General features: G+C 55.4%; 1 protein-coding gene and 1 pseudogene across 1 annotated transcript; one reads left to right on the forward strand and one right to left on the reverse strand.

Moving 5' to 3' along the window:
* The first annotated feature begins 1,273 nt into the window (after positions 1–1,273).
* Positions 1,274–3,668, forward strand: LOC144279293 (glutaminyl-peptide cyclotransferase-like protein; annotated as a pseudogene).
* Positions 3,669–9,772: 6,104 nt separating this feature from the next.
* Positions 9,773–11,867, reverse strand: LOC144278992 (peptidoglycan-recognition protein SC2-like). Its single transcript, XM_077840396.1, has 4 exons — positions 11,843–11,867; positions 11,113–11,320; positions 10,289–10,410; positions 9,773–9,951 (listed from the first exon to the last, which is right to left on the reverse strand). Exons 1-4 carry the CDS (start codon positions 11,865–11,867, stop codon positions 9,773–9,775), a joined length of 534 nt encoding a protein of 177 aa, XP_077696522.1.
* Between the last annotated feature and the right edge of the window lie 596 nt (positions 11,868–12,463).

Consider the following 12,463-nt stretch of genomic DNA (forward strand, 5'->3'; position numbering starts at 1 on the left):
GCTGGTATTTTTTGTAATGTAGCCATAACCTAAGAGCTGAGAACACTTGGGGCTGGAGCAGTGCAGAAACTTCAGAAGGTGACAGCAGTGTGCAGTGGCAGAGTGGGCAGTGACCGGAGTGGGCAGAGGCATCATTTGATTTTCCTGCATTCCTCCCCTAAGGCTGGAGCTGAATGCACCTAACGGCACCCCTAGACCCTAGGACTTCACTTATGGTGGACAGCAAACTAAGAGTGCGGTGTCATGGACAGAAAGGGGAGTGGTGTGTTAACAGGACATTTGTCCGCTGGTCTTTCAGAAAGGGGGAAACTGAGGCAAAGCCACTGCTCCACCTGGGGCCAGGGATTTACTTGTTGTTTGCATATGTTTGAGTCATTGTTGTCATGTTTTCTCAAATTAATGCCATTCTTCCTTCTCCCCTTAATAAAATATTTCTTTTGTCGCACACAGACTCAGTGCTTGCAAGACAGGAAGTATTGCTTCTTAGAAACACCCAGGCTGGTGTTTAGTTTTCCCAGATTTCTGGGTGGGACCTCAAGCCAGTGTTGTGTTGTAATTTTGAGAGGAACCCCTATATATTGAAGCCAGAGCTTGTTGCTGCCCACAGCAACTGGAAGAAGGGTTACATATGTATTGCAGAGGAGTTTAATCTCCTCCTTTGTACAGAGCAACCCTTATGCCCTGGCACCAACTCTTTCAGAGGATGGTCACAGCTCCTGCCAGGGCCATCATCCGCCCTGGGGCTCACAGAGATGGTGGGTTTTGCACAGAGCTCTGCATGCACAAAGACACAGGACACAAACCCTGCCCCTCAGTCTGTCATTCTGTCCCACAGAGGGGTATTCTGGTGCCTCCCCTTGTCTAATGTCCCCTCGGCAATAAATCCAGTGACAACACAGGTCTGTGGAGTTCTTGGAACTGGCGGTCTTGGGTTCTGATCTCATCTCCCCCAGGGTAAAACGAGAGAAACCCGCTGAGTGCAATGGGGTGAGGGCCAGATTCTGATACATTACCCTGAATCTATCTATCTATCTATCTATCTATCTATCTATCTATCTATCTATCTAATGAACACAGTTCTGATAAGGCAGCTGCTGGCTGGGGAGCCTCCTCTGTACAGCCTCAGATCAGGGTAAGCCTGGGGAATTTAGGAAAGACCTCCCTGCTCTGCAGCTAGCCCCTCCATCCCAAATGTAAAGGTGCTCCTTTAATCTGAGATTCCACAGAGTCCCCATCCCAGCCCCAGTACCTGTCCATGTGGTCCCTGGGCTGGATGGAGCTGGTGATGTTTCATCCCCGGTGGGGTGGCAGCTTGGGAAAGACAGGGCCGCACCTTCTGGGGGCCACCGACTCGGCCGTGCCCTGTGCTATCCTGCTGGAACTGGCCACGCCCTTGGACGCGAAGCTGCTGAAGGCCAAGGAGCAGGTGAGAGCTTCCTGGGTTGGGGGTTCTACTCTTGTCTTGGGGAAAGGAATGGAGTCTAGTGTGTAAAACCAGGGGGGATGGGAGCCAGGACTCCTGGGTTCTATCTCTGGCTCTGGGAGGGGAATGGGGTCTAGTGGTTAGAGCAGAGGAGCTGGGAGCCAGGACTCCTGGGTTCTATCCCTAGCTCTGCTGCTGTCCTGGGTGCAGTCCTCTCACCTGTCCAGCAGTGCCAGGTGTTGAGCGAGCCCCGTGTCTCTCCCCAGGGCTCTGAGGTGACGCTGCAGCTGCTGTTCCTGGACGGCGAGGAGGCCTTCCGGGAGTGGAGTGAGAGGGATTCCCTGTACGGGGCTGTCCATGGCCAAGGCTCAGCACCAGCCGGGCACCAGCCAGCTCCAGGCTATGGTGAGAGCCGCCCACCTGCCCCTCTGGGAAGTTCTCCATGGGGGATCTTTCAGGCTGGAGGGAGATGGTGGGGGTGCCTGTGCGGGGTAGGCGGGGGGCTCAATCTGTCTGCACTGGATCTTGTACCAATCCCTCCCTCAGATCCTCCTGGGGTGACTGGGCCCCTACAGATTTAACCCCTCGTTGCCTCCTTGCAGAGCCTGTTTATCTTGCTGGACCTGCTGGGGGCCTACCACCCGACCATCCAGAACCACTTCCCCCTCACTGCCTCCTGGTTCGACCGGCTCGTCGGCATCGGTAGCAAACCTTTCTTTCTTCCAGGGGTGGGAGGGGGCTTGCCCCCCCAGGCACCTGTAGCAGGACAGCTACCCCCCCCCCCCCGCCAGTCCTGATGGTCCTGCGTCTGTCTGACAATGAATAAAGGTGCCTGGGTTCTAGCCCCAGCTCTGGGACGGGAGTGGGGTCTAGTGGTTAGAGCAGGGGGGCTGGGAACCAGGACTCCTCGGTTCTATCCCCAGCTGTGGGACAGAGCTGGGAGTTGGGGATTCAGTCCCCAGGGCTGTTGACCTGGCATCTTTCACCAACACTTTATTTCCCTCAAACACGACTTGTCAGGTTTGAAATCCCCCCTCCCTCCCTGGCAGCGTCTCCGTGTCCTCAGGGAGCTCTGGTGTGAGCGGCCAGGTGTAGCCCCCTGTGGGGCTCGTTCTGCCGTGCCCCAGCCTGGCAGGTCCCAGGAACCAGCCCATTCCTCACTCTCTTCTCTGTGTCGCCCAGAGAAGCGTCTGCACCGGCTGGGCCTGCTGCAGTCCCACCCCCGGGAGCAGACGTACTTCCAGCGGGAGCCTGCCTATGGGCCTGTCGAAGAGGACCACGTCCCCTTCCTTCGCAAAGGTACCTGTCCTGCCCCATGCTACCGGACATCCAGGTGCAGAGCAGAGTGGGATGGACAGCTGGGGAGGCCTCCGCGGGGGAGCCAGGACAGAATGTGTGCAGATCAAGCATGGTGAGACTCCCCCAGGCTCCCACACAAGCCTGGCCTCATGAGAGGAGCAAGGGACTGAGACCTGGGTTCAGGTCCTGGCTTTGCCACTGCCCTGCTGGGTGACTTTGCTGCTGTCTTCCTCAGTTTCCCCATCTGTGAAGTGGGGGGAATCATTCTGACCCCCTTTGTAAAGTGCTTTGGGATCCCCTGAGGACAAGGGCTATGCAAGAGCTAGGTGTTATTTACAGGGGTAACATGCTTTATAGATGATGTTTGCCTGCCTGGCACACTTCACCCCAGAGGTGACTGCATTTTGAACTTAGGCTCTGGGATCCTTGGGAGTGAAAGACTTTATAAACACATCGTTGCTATCTAGCCACTTGGCCCTGACTCACTTGATGTCTCTGGCCAATCTGGTTCCCATAATGCACCTGGGCCAGCTGCTCGTTGCTAGGTCAGGGGAGCACATAGCTCCTAGATGTAAGGCCAGGTCATGCCTGAGGGCCTGGCTCCATCTACTGAGACAGTGTGCGCATTTAGAATGTCGCCCGTCGCCCGCTAGTGGCTGGGCCACATGGGGATAATAGTCTACTACTGCTGACAATAGTGGAATTACTCTTGTAGCTCCAGCAGTAGAGGCTGGTGCTTGCAGTGATGCAGATCCTGGGTTGGATCCCTGCTGACTATCCATGTATCTGTCTGGCCGCAGGAGTGCCGGTGCTGCACCTCATCGCCACCCCCTTCCCATGGGTCTGGCACACGATGGAGGACACGGAGCAGAACCTGCACCCCCAGACCGTGGAGAACCTCTGCAAGATCCTGGCTGCCTTTCTGGCCAAGTACCTGTGGCTGTGACTACCCAGAGCCGCCCCTGGTGAAGGGACCAACCCCTCCCTGGGCCTTACAGGATCCTTCACCCTTCCTGGGCCGAGCTCCATGGGGCCAGCGGCCAAAACACCCTAGGGACCAGGCAAGGTGGCTTGGGGGGCCCGGGCTGTGGCAGCCCCGCAGGGGCTTGGGGAGGTGTTAAAATGATGGGAGGATGGGAAGGGAGATTGTGCTGAGTCTGTTCCGGGGCTGCAGAAGGTCTGTGGCCAGTCCAGAAGTGAAACCTCTTGCTTGAGCCTCTTGAGGTTGGGCCTTCCTGGGCTTTACATGCCCTCCAGAGCTCCAGCCGCCGGGGCCTGGACTAGCTTCTTCCCAGCTGGGGGCCTGGATCCCAGCTGGTCGTGTCCCCCGGGGTCCATGGCTCAGAAGCAGGAATAACTAGGCTGAACCTGGACTGTGCCGGGGCAGGACACCGGGGGCTGCGGGGGGGCCAGACCTGCACTCTCTGCAGGACGGCCTCCAGCTGCCAGCCCACCAGGGGTTGCTCCTGTTTACGGGACCCGTCCAGCCCTGGGATGCTGGGCTCCCAGCCTCGCTCGGGGGCTGCTCCACAGCGACTCTCGTAACAAAGAGCTGCCCTGTCAGTGCTGCTGCCCCCTTCCCACATGCTGGGCAGCCCTGGGCACTGTGGGGCTGGGACACTGCTCCTGGCATGGCTGTTCTGAGGAAGCTCATAGTAGGAAGGTGATATGGAATGGGGGGGTTCAGCTGTTGTGACCTGCACTGGATGTGCCATGTTTGTCTTTCTTCCACAGGACAGAAGCAACTTTGTCTGTACAAAGTGCAAGCTGGTCTCCATATTGGAAGAGAAGATTGAAGGTCTGGAGCAACAGATAACGACCCTGCGTTGCATATGAGAAACTGAGGATTTTCTGGACAAAAGTCAGGATATGCTTCTACGGGCACAAAGCTCTAAAGATTTAGAGCAGGTTGCACAGCGGAGCCAAGAGACTAGTGAAGAAGATTGGCAACATGTGACCTCCAGAAGAAGAAGGGGGAATGTCCGGGTTCCAGCAACGCGGACACAGGTAACTAACCGCTTTCATGTTCTCTCCACAGGTACCATTGCAGAGAGTGGACCAGATGATATGTCTGGGGGGAGAAAGCAGAAGGAGACTCCGCTGGTTGGAAGGCATGAGATGCACTGTCCTGAGATGGGGGGTTCCACGACCATACTCCCAAGAGAAGGAGGCGGGTGGTGGTGGTCGGGGACTCTCTCCTCCGGGGGACTGAATCATCTATCTGCTGCCCTGACTGGGAAAACCGAGAAGTCTGCTGCTTGCCAGGGGCTAAGATTCGCGATGTGACGGAGAGACTGCCGAGACTCATCAAGCCCTCGGATCGCTACCCCTTCCTGCTTCTCCACGTGGGCACCAATGATACTGCCAAGAATGACCTTGAGCGGATCACTGCGGACTACATGGCTCTGGGAAGAAGGATAAAGGAGTTTGAGGCACAAGTGGTATTCTCGTCCATCCTCCCCATGAAAGGAAAAGGCCAGGGCAGGGACCGTCGAATCGTGGAAGTCAACGAATGGCTACGCAGGTGGTGTCGGAGAGAAGGCTTTGGATTCTTTGACCATGGGATGGTGTTCCATGAAGGAGGAGTGCTGGGCAGAGACGGGCTCCATCTTACGAAGAGAGGAAAGAGCATCTTTGCCAGCAGGCTGGCTAACCTAGTGAGGCAGGCTTTAAACTAGGTTCACCGGGGGAAGGAGACCAAAGCCCTGAGGTAAGTGGGAAAGCGGGATACCGGGAGGAAGTACAGGCAGGAATGTCTGTGAGGGGAGGGCTCCTGCCTCATACTGAGAATGAGGGGCGATCAGCAGGTTATCTCAAGTGCTTATATACGAATGCACAAAACCTTGGAAACAAGCAGGGAGAACTGGAGGTCCTGCTGATGTCAAGGAATTATGACGTGATTGGGATAACAGAGACTTGGTGGGATAACTCACATGACTGGAGTACTGTCATGGATGGTTATAAACTGTTCAGGAAGGACAGGCAGGGCAGAAAAGGTGGGGGAGTAGCACTGTATGTAAGGGAGCAGTATGACTGCTCAGAGCTCCAGTACGAAACTGCAGAAAAACCTGAGTGTCTCTGGATTAAGTTTAGAAGTGTGAGCAACAAGAGTGATGTAGTGGTGGGAGTCTGCTATAGACCACCGGACCATGGGGATGAGGTGGATGAGGCTTTCTTCCGGCAACTCGCAGAAGCTACTAGATCGCACGCCCTGGTTCTCATGGGTGACTTTAATTTTCCTGATATCTGCTGGGATAGCAATACAGCAGTGCATAGACAATCCAGGAAGTTTTTGGAAAGCGTAGGGGACAATTTCCTGGTGCAAGTGCTAGACGAGCCAACTGGGGGGGAGCTTTTCTTGACCTGCTGCTCACAAACTGGGAAGAATTAGTGGGGGAAGCAAAAGTGGATGGGAATCTGGGAGGCAGTGACCATGAGTTGGTTGAGTTCAGGATCCTGACACAGGGAAGAAAGGTAAGCAGCAGGATACAGACCCTGGACTTCAGGAAAGCAGACTTTGACTCCCTCAGGGAACGGATGGGTAGGATCCCCTGGGGGACTAACATGAAGGGAAAAGGAGTCCAGGAGAGCTGGCTGTATTTCAAGGAATCCCTGTTGAGGTTACAGGGACAAACCATCCCGATGAGTCGAAAGAATAGTAAATATGGCAGGCGACCAGCTTGGCTTAATGGTGAAATCCTAGCGGATCTTAAACATAAAAAAGAAGCTTACAAGAAGTGGAGGGTTGGACATATGACCAGGGAAGAGTATAAAAATATTGCTCGGGCATGTAGGAATGAAATCAGGAGGGCCAAATCGCACCTGGAGCTGCAGCTAGCGAGAGATGTCAAGAGTAACAAGAAGGGTTTCTTCAGGTATGTTGGCAACAAGAAGAAAGCCAAGGAAAGTGTGGGCCCCTTACTGAATGAGGGAGGCAAACTAGTGACAGAGGATGTGGAAAAAGCTAATGTACTCAATGCTTTTTTTGCCTCTGTCTTCACTAACAAGGTCAGCTCCCAGACTGCTGCACTGGGCATCACAACATGGGGAGTAGATGGCCAGCCCTCTGTGGAGAAAGAGGTGGTTCGGGACTATTTAGAAAAGCTGCACATGCACAAGTCCATGCAGCCGGACGAGTTGCATCCAAGAGTGCTAAAGGAATTGGCGGCTGTGATTGCAGAGCCATTGGCCATTATCTTTGAAAACTCGTGGCGATCGAGGGAAGTCCCAGACGACTGGAAAAAGGCTAATGTAGTGCCAATCTTTAAAAAAGGGAAGGAGGATCCTGGGAACTACAGGCCAGTCAGCCTCACCTCAGTCCCCAGAAAAATCGTGGAGCAGGTCCTCAAAGAATCAATCCTGAAGCACTTACATGAGAGGAAAGTGATCAGGAACAGTCAGGATGGATTCACCAAGGGAAGGTCATGCCTGACTAATCTAATCGCCTTCTATGACGAGATAACTGGTTCTGTGGATGAAGGGAAAGCAGTGGATGTATTGTTTCTTGACTTTAGCATAGCTTTTGACACGGTCTCCCACAGTATTCTTGTCAGCAAGTTAAAGAAGTACGGGCTGGATGAATGCACTATAAGGTGGGTAGAAAGTTGGCTAGATTGTCGGGCTCAATGGGTAGTGATCAATGGCTCCATGTCTAGTTGGCAGCCAGTGTCAAGTGGAGTGCCCCAGGGGTCAGTCCTGGGGCCGGTTTTGTTCAATATCTTCATAAATGATCTGGAGGATGGTGTGGATTGCACTCTCAGCAAATTTGCGGATGATACTAAACTGGGAGGAGTGGTAGATACGCTGGAGGGCAGGGATAGGATACAGAGGGACCTAGACAAATTGGAGGATTGGGCCAAAAGAAATCTGATGAGGTTCAATAAGGATAAGTGCAGGGTCCTGCACTTAGGATGGAAGAACCCAATGCACAGCTACAGACTAGGGAACAAATGGCTAGGCAGCAGTTCTGCGGAAAAGGACCTAGGGGTGTCAGTGGATATGAGTCAGCAGTGTGCCCTTGTTGCCAAGAAGGCCAATTGCATTTTGGGATGTATAAGTAGGGGCATAGCGAGCAGATCGAGGGACGTGATCGTTCCCCTCTATTCGACATTGGTGAGGCCTCATCTGGAGTACTGTGTCCAGTTTTGGGCCCCACACTACAAGAAGGATGTGGATAAATTGGAAAGAGTCCAGCGAAGGGCAACAAAAATGATTAGGGGTCTGGAACACATGACTTATGAGGAGAGGCTGAGGGAACTGGGATTGTTTAGTCTGCAGAAGAGAAGAATGAGGGGGGATTTGATAGCTGCTTTCAACTACCTGAGAGGTGGTTCCAGAGAGGATGGTTCTAGACTATTCTCAGTGGTAGAAAAGGACAGGACAAGGAGTAATGGTCTCAAGTTGCAGTGGGGGAGGTTTAGGTTGGATATTAAGAAAAACTTTTTCATTAGGAGGGTGGTGAAACACTGGAATGCGTTACCTAGGGAGGTGGTAGAATCTCCTTCCTTAGAAGTTTTTAAGGTCAGGCTTGACAAAGCCCTGGCTGGGATGATTTAATTGGGGATCGGTCCTGCTTTGAGCAGGGGGTTGGACTAGATGACCTCCTGAGGTCCCTTCCAACCCTGATATTCTATGATTCTATGTTCCCTCCTCTCAGGCCCCTCCTGCCAGTCTCCAGCCGCAGCCCCAGCTCCCATCAGCAGGTGCAAACCCCAGCTCCCCTCCCCTTCCTTCAGCTCAGTGCTGCCAGGCCTGCCTGTGTGTGACCCATGCGGAACCAGCACCCCCTTGGTTCCTCTCCACCTCCTGCCTCTGGATTGGGAGGCAGCACAGCCTAGTGGGCAGAGTACTTGACTGCACCCATGGGATCTGTTCCACGCTCTGCCACTAACTGGCCCTGTGAGTTTTGGTAAAACCCTTTTCCCCTCCTTGTGCCTCAGTTTCCCCTCCCATCCTTTGTCTAATTAGACTGTGAGCTCTTTAGGGCAGGGACTGTCTGTCTCATGTTCTGTGTGTATAGCACCTAGCCCAAGGGGGCCTCTTAGTGCTAATCTGACAGACCATAACCACACCCTCTCAGCTCGCCCAGCCCAGTCCAGCGGCAGGGTGGTGGTGGTTATGGTTTAACAGGAGATGAAATGATTCCCAGCGCTTCAACTTTTCATGTGCTAGAAGCTGGTTTGTTTTCACTGCTCAGTAGCTCCCAAGCAAAGCAAACACTAAGCCGCAGGGGCGCTGGGTTAAAGGCAAATTGCACTTGAATTAAAAACCCCTTTGTGGGACTCTGTGACCCACCCGACGGGTACTTCCGAGGCACCTGCTGTGTGAAGATCCAAACACTTTGCCCCCCTCGGTGAGAGAGGCTCGCGGGAATGGATTGTCGGGGCGAAAGGGTCGAGGGCTGAAAGCTTTGAGAGGCAGACCCTGCGGGGGCCAGGCAGAGCCGAGTGTCAGGGCTCAGGGACACTTGGATTCCCTTTGTGGGGGGTTAACTAGCGACCGGTTTCTCGGGGATTCCAGATAAAATCTTTGCTGCAGATCTCAGGGGGGATGGGGGCAGAGGCGGATTTGACTCTGGAATTGATAATTGCTCAGGCGTTTCACATGGGAATGGAGGCGAAGTTTCCTGAGCTGCCCAGGGATTGGCAGGGCCATCGCCACAGAGCTTGGCTGAGGCTTGGCCCCACCCCCCTGGACGCTGTAAGACCCTGGGCCTGGCTGTGTGTGGACCTGGGCTAAACTGACATGCCCGTTGCGGGCGGGAGCGAGGGGCTAGGCCTGGCATCTGCCAAAGGAAGCAGCCTGGGGGAGGCAGGTGGCTCCCAGGCGCCATTAGAAATCTGAGCCCCCCGGGGGGGGCAAGCAGAGCCCAGGGAAGATGGGAGCGTAACCCCAACTCTCAGAGCCCTGCTCTCCGGGCCCTAGGAGGCAGCAGGTGGGCGAGAAGCGGGAGGCTGCCCCCTGGTGGGGGGCAGAGGTGCTGCTCGAGCAGGCAGAAGCTGTGGGCGGGGTCAGCGATGGGCACAGGGGCTGCCCCGAGGCTGCAGGGACTCAGGCTTCAAACTCAGGCCACTGGCTTATGGTCTCGTAGAGGGCGTCCCCAGGGCATTGGGTTGACTTCATGTCGCGATGCCCCTTCAGGGTGTAGCTTTCACTCAGGAAGCCCCCGGAGACAGCACTTTGGATCAGGCTCTTGGCAACGGTCAGGGTGGTGATGTCAGGGGCTGTTTCTGCAGGACACCAGCAGCCCCCTGTTAATTTCACACGCGCCCCTGGCCCCTCTCTGCTGCTCAGGGGATGTGAATGTGGCCTGAGTAAATAAACACTGTCTAGCCACGTTCTTGATTGGCCATGTCAGTGTCTCCCCCGCCCCCCACCATTGTGTTTGGTAATGCGTCTCCCTGCCTCCACGCACACATTTGCTTCGCCACGCTCCCCCGCCCCCTCTCTTTCCTGACCCTGTGCCCCAGCCCAGTGCCCCACCGTGGTGGAACCAAGAGCAGCTGTGGACTTCCTAGTTCCCCTGGGGGCCTAGCAGGGAAATCTGTACAGACGGGAACCACGTACTGGAGAAGCTGCCCAGGAAGCTGATTCCCAGTGACTTATCGTTCCAGTTCTTGGCATGGGCCCCCATGGTGCTCCAACCTCTGCCCTCGTAGACTGTGTCGTCTTCGCCGATGAGGAAGCAGCAGGCAGAGCGCAGTGTGAGACCTGCACAGGCATGTCGGCCGCACCCTCCCCTCCCCATCGCTCTCGGCAGCTCCCCCAGGGTCGTCGCTGGCCCGGCCCGGGTTTGAACCTGGGACCATCAGAGCTAGAAGCTCAATCCTCTGCCATGGAGCTAAAGACCCACTGAGGAAAAGGACTGGAATGGAGGGGCCCTAACCAGTATTGCACTCTTTGGCCATTAGCTGGCGCTGTGTGTAACCCCCCTTATGGAAGGCACCAAGGGCCCCACCTGGACATAGCTGGGGGTCGAGTGAGGGCTGTAGCGGGCCCAGATGTGGGGCAGGAGAACAGCACTGGGAGCCGCTGCTCTGCAGGAAATTCCCAGCTGGGTTTCCATCTCCCGACATCACCATCTCAAAACATTTCATGGAGCAAAATCTCTGGCCAGGTTTTCGTTGCAGGGCGTCAGGCCGGCTGCAGGGAAACGTGTCAATAACGCCGGCATGGGGCGGTGTCACAGAGGCCTTTGCTGGCCCCCACCCCACCCCATTGCCACGGCTCCAGCCCCACACACAAATGCTGTAGGAGTGTAACTGTCCCAGGCTAGTTAACACATTACAGCCCCGGTGGGGGGACAATCCTCGGTGCTTACGGTGACAGCACTGCCGAGAACACATGTTAAACCAATCAGCGAACCACCCGCCTGCTAATGGGCTTACCAGGGATCCCTCCCCTGACTCCAGCCAGGGCTCCGGCCGGGGTGCAGCCCGTCAAACCCACCCACGGGCTTTTCAGTGCTTCCAAGCTCAGCACGGCTTCTGCTGTGAACATGACCCCTGGGAATCTGTGAGTGCCGCAGGCCAGTCCCTCGATCTGGGAACAGGTCATTCGCAGCCAGTGTCTCGCTCCCCAGGGCGTTGTTTCGAAAGGCTGGGGGCAGAGGTGGGAATTTGCATCCCCGCCTTGGCTGGTCGGTCTTTTTACAAGTGTCCTGTGATGGTCCTGACCCTTCCCAGGGTTTGCTGGAGTCACGTCTCCCCCAGAGGCATCACGTCCCATCCCCCCAGACTCCAGACCCATTTGCATTTGTAATACAATGAACTCCGGAAATACCCACACTTCGTCCAACCAGCTTTGTGCACGGTCTGGGAGGAAACTGCTGTCTGTGGCCCATCTCCCCCTACAGAAATGGGTGGAACCAAGTGCTGTCCGGCACTCTTGGAGAACCCATTGACTTAGTACCTGGACAGGTTTCTCCTCTGCCTGGCATTTCTGCTATGGCCTGTCACAATGTCACGTTTTGACGTTGCGTTTAAGAAGCATTCTGCCATCACCCCAGCACCCGGCCTTCACAAACCCGCCCGGTCGGCTGGCAGCCTCCTACCCCAGTTCTCTCTAGAGCCCCTGGGCCGATCTCTCCCACGCCCCTCCTTACTCGGGGTGCCCCCAAACCTTTTCCTTCCAGCATGCAGTTCATTTTCTTAACTTCCGACACGGCTCAGCTGCATTATTAACGATGAGGCTTGTCCTGCTCCATCACATCCTCCGGGTCCTCCTCGCACTCAGCCGGCTTCCCCGGTGCTCCCAGTGTCACCGCAGCCAATTGCTCCTGTGCTGGCCGATGAGCACTTCCACCATCCTCCGCCCGTTTCTGACAACCCCACGTCTGCACCGTCTCCTCAGCTCCTTCCCCTCGCCCGCCTTCCCCTTTCCTTGCGGCACTCGCCAGCCGCCCGTTGACTTCCCCATTCTGCGACTTCCCTTTCTGAGCATTTTCTGTCACTTCCTTAAGCTTCTGATTAAAAGCCTCGCGCGCCTGATGCTGAGCTGCCGCCCCGGGTCATGCTTTCCCCTCCACTCTCTGGTGAGCCTCAGAGACAAGCAGCACACACGTGTGATCCCACGGGCCGGCCGGCCGCTGTGCGGCCCCAGATCCTCCATGCATAACAGCACATTTCTTTACAAACAATCCAAGCCCTCCTTTACTATTTCGGCCATTCTTTGCCCTCGTTTTACTCTTGATGGAGTTAACGTTTTGCTGGATCTAGTCTTACATCTCTTCTTCAAACTTTT

The sequence above is a fragment of the Eretmochelys imbricata genome, chromosome 23 (genome assembly GCF_965152235.1).
Source record: "Eretmochelys imbricata isolate rEreImb1 chromosome 23, rEreImb1.hap1, whole genome shotgun sequence".
Classification (NCBI taxonomy): Eukaryota; Metazoa; Chordata; order Testudines; family Cheloniidae; genus Eretmochelys; species Eretmochelys imbricata.

Bases quoted from the DNA above. Each gene is read 5' to 3' on its own strand.
- LOC144278992 (XM_077840396.1), bottom strand. From the start codon at position 11,867: ATGAACTGCATGCTGGAAGGAAAAG. The intron at 11,321-11,842 runs GTTTGGGGGCAC...CTCTGCCCCCAG, and splicing joins CTGCATGCTGGAAGGAAAAG to CCTTTCGAAACAACGCCCTG. The intron at 10,411-11,112 runs CTGGTAAGCCCA...GCGCTCTGCCTG, and splicing joins TGGAGTCAGGGGAGGGATCC to CTGCTTCCTCATCGGCGAAG.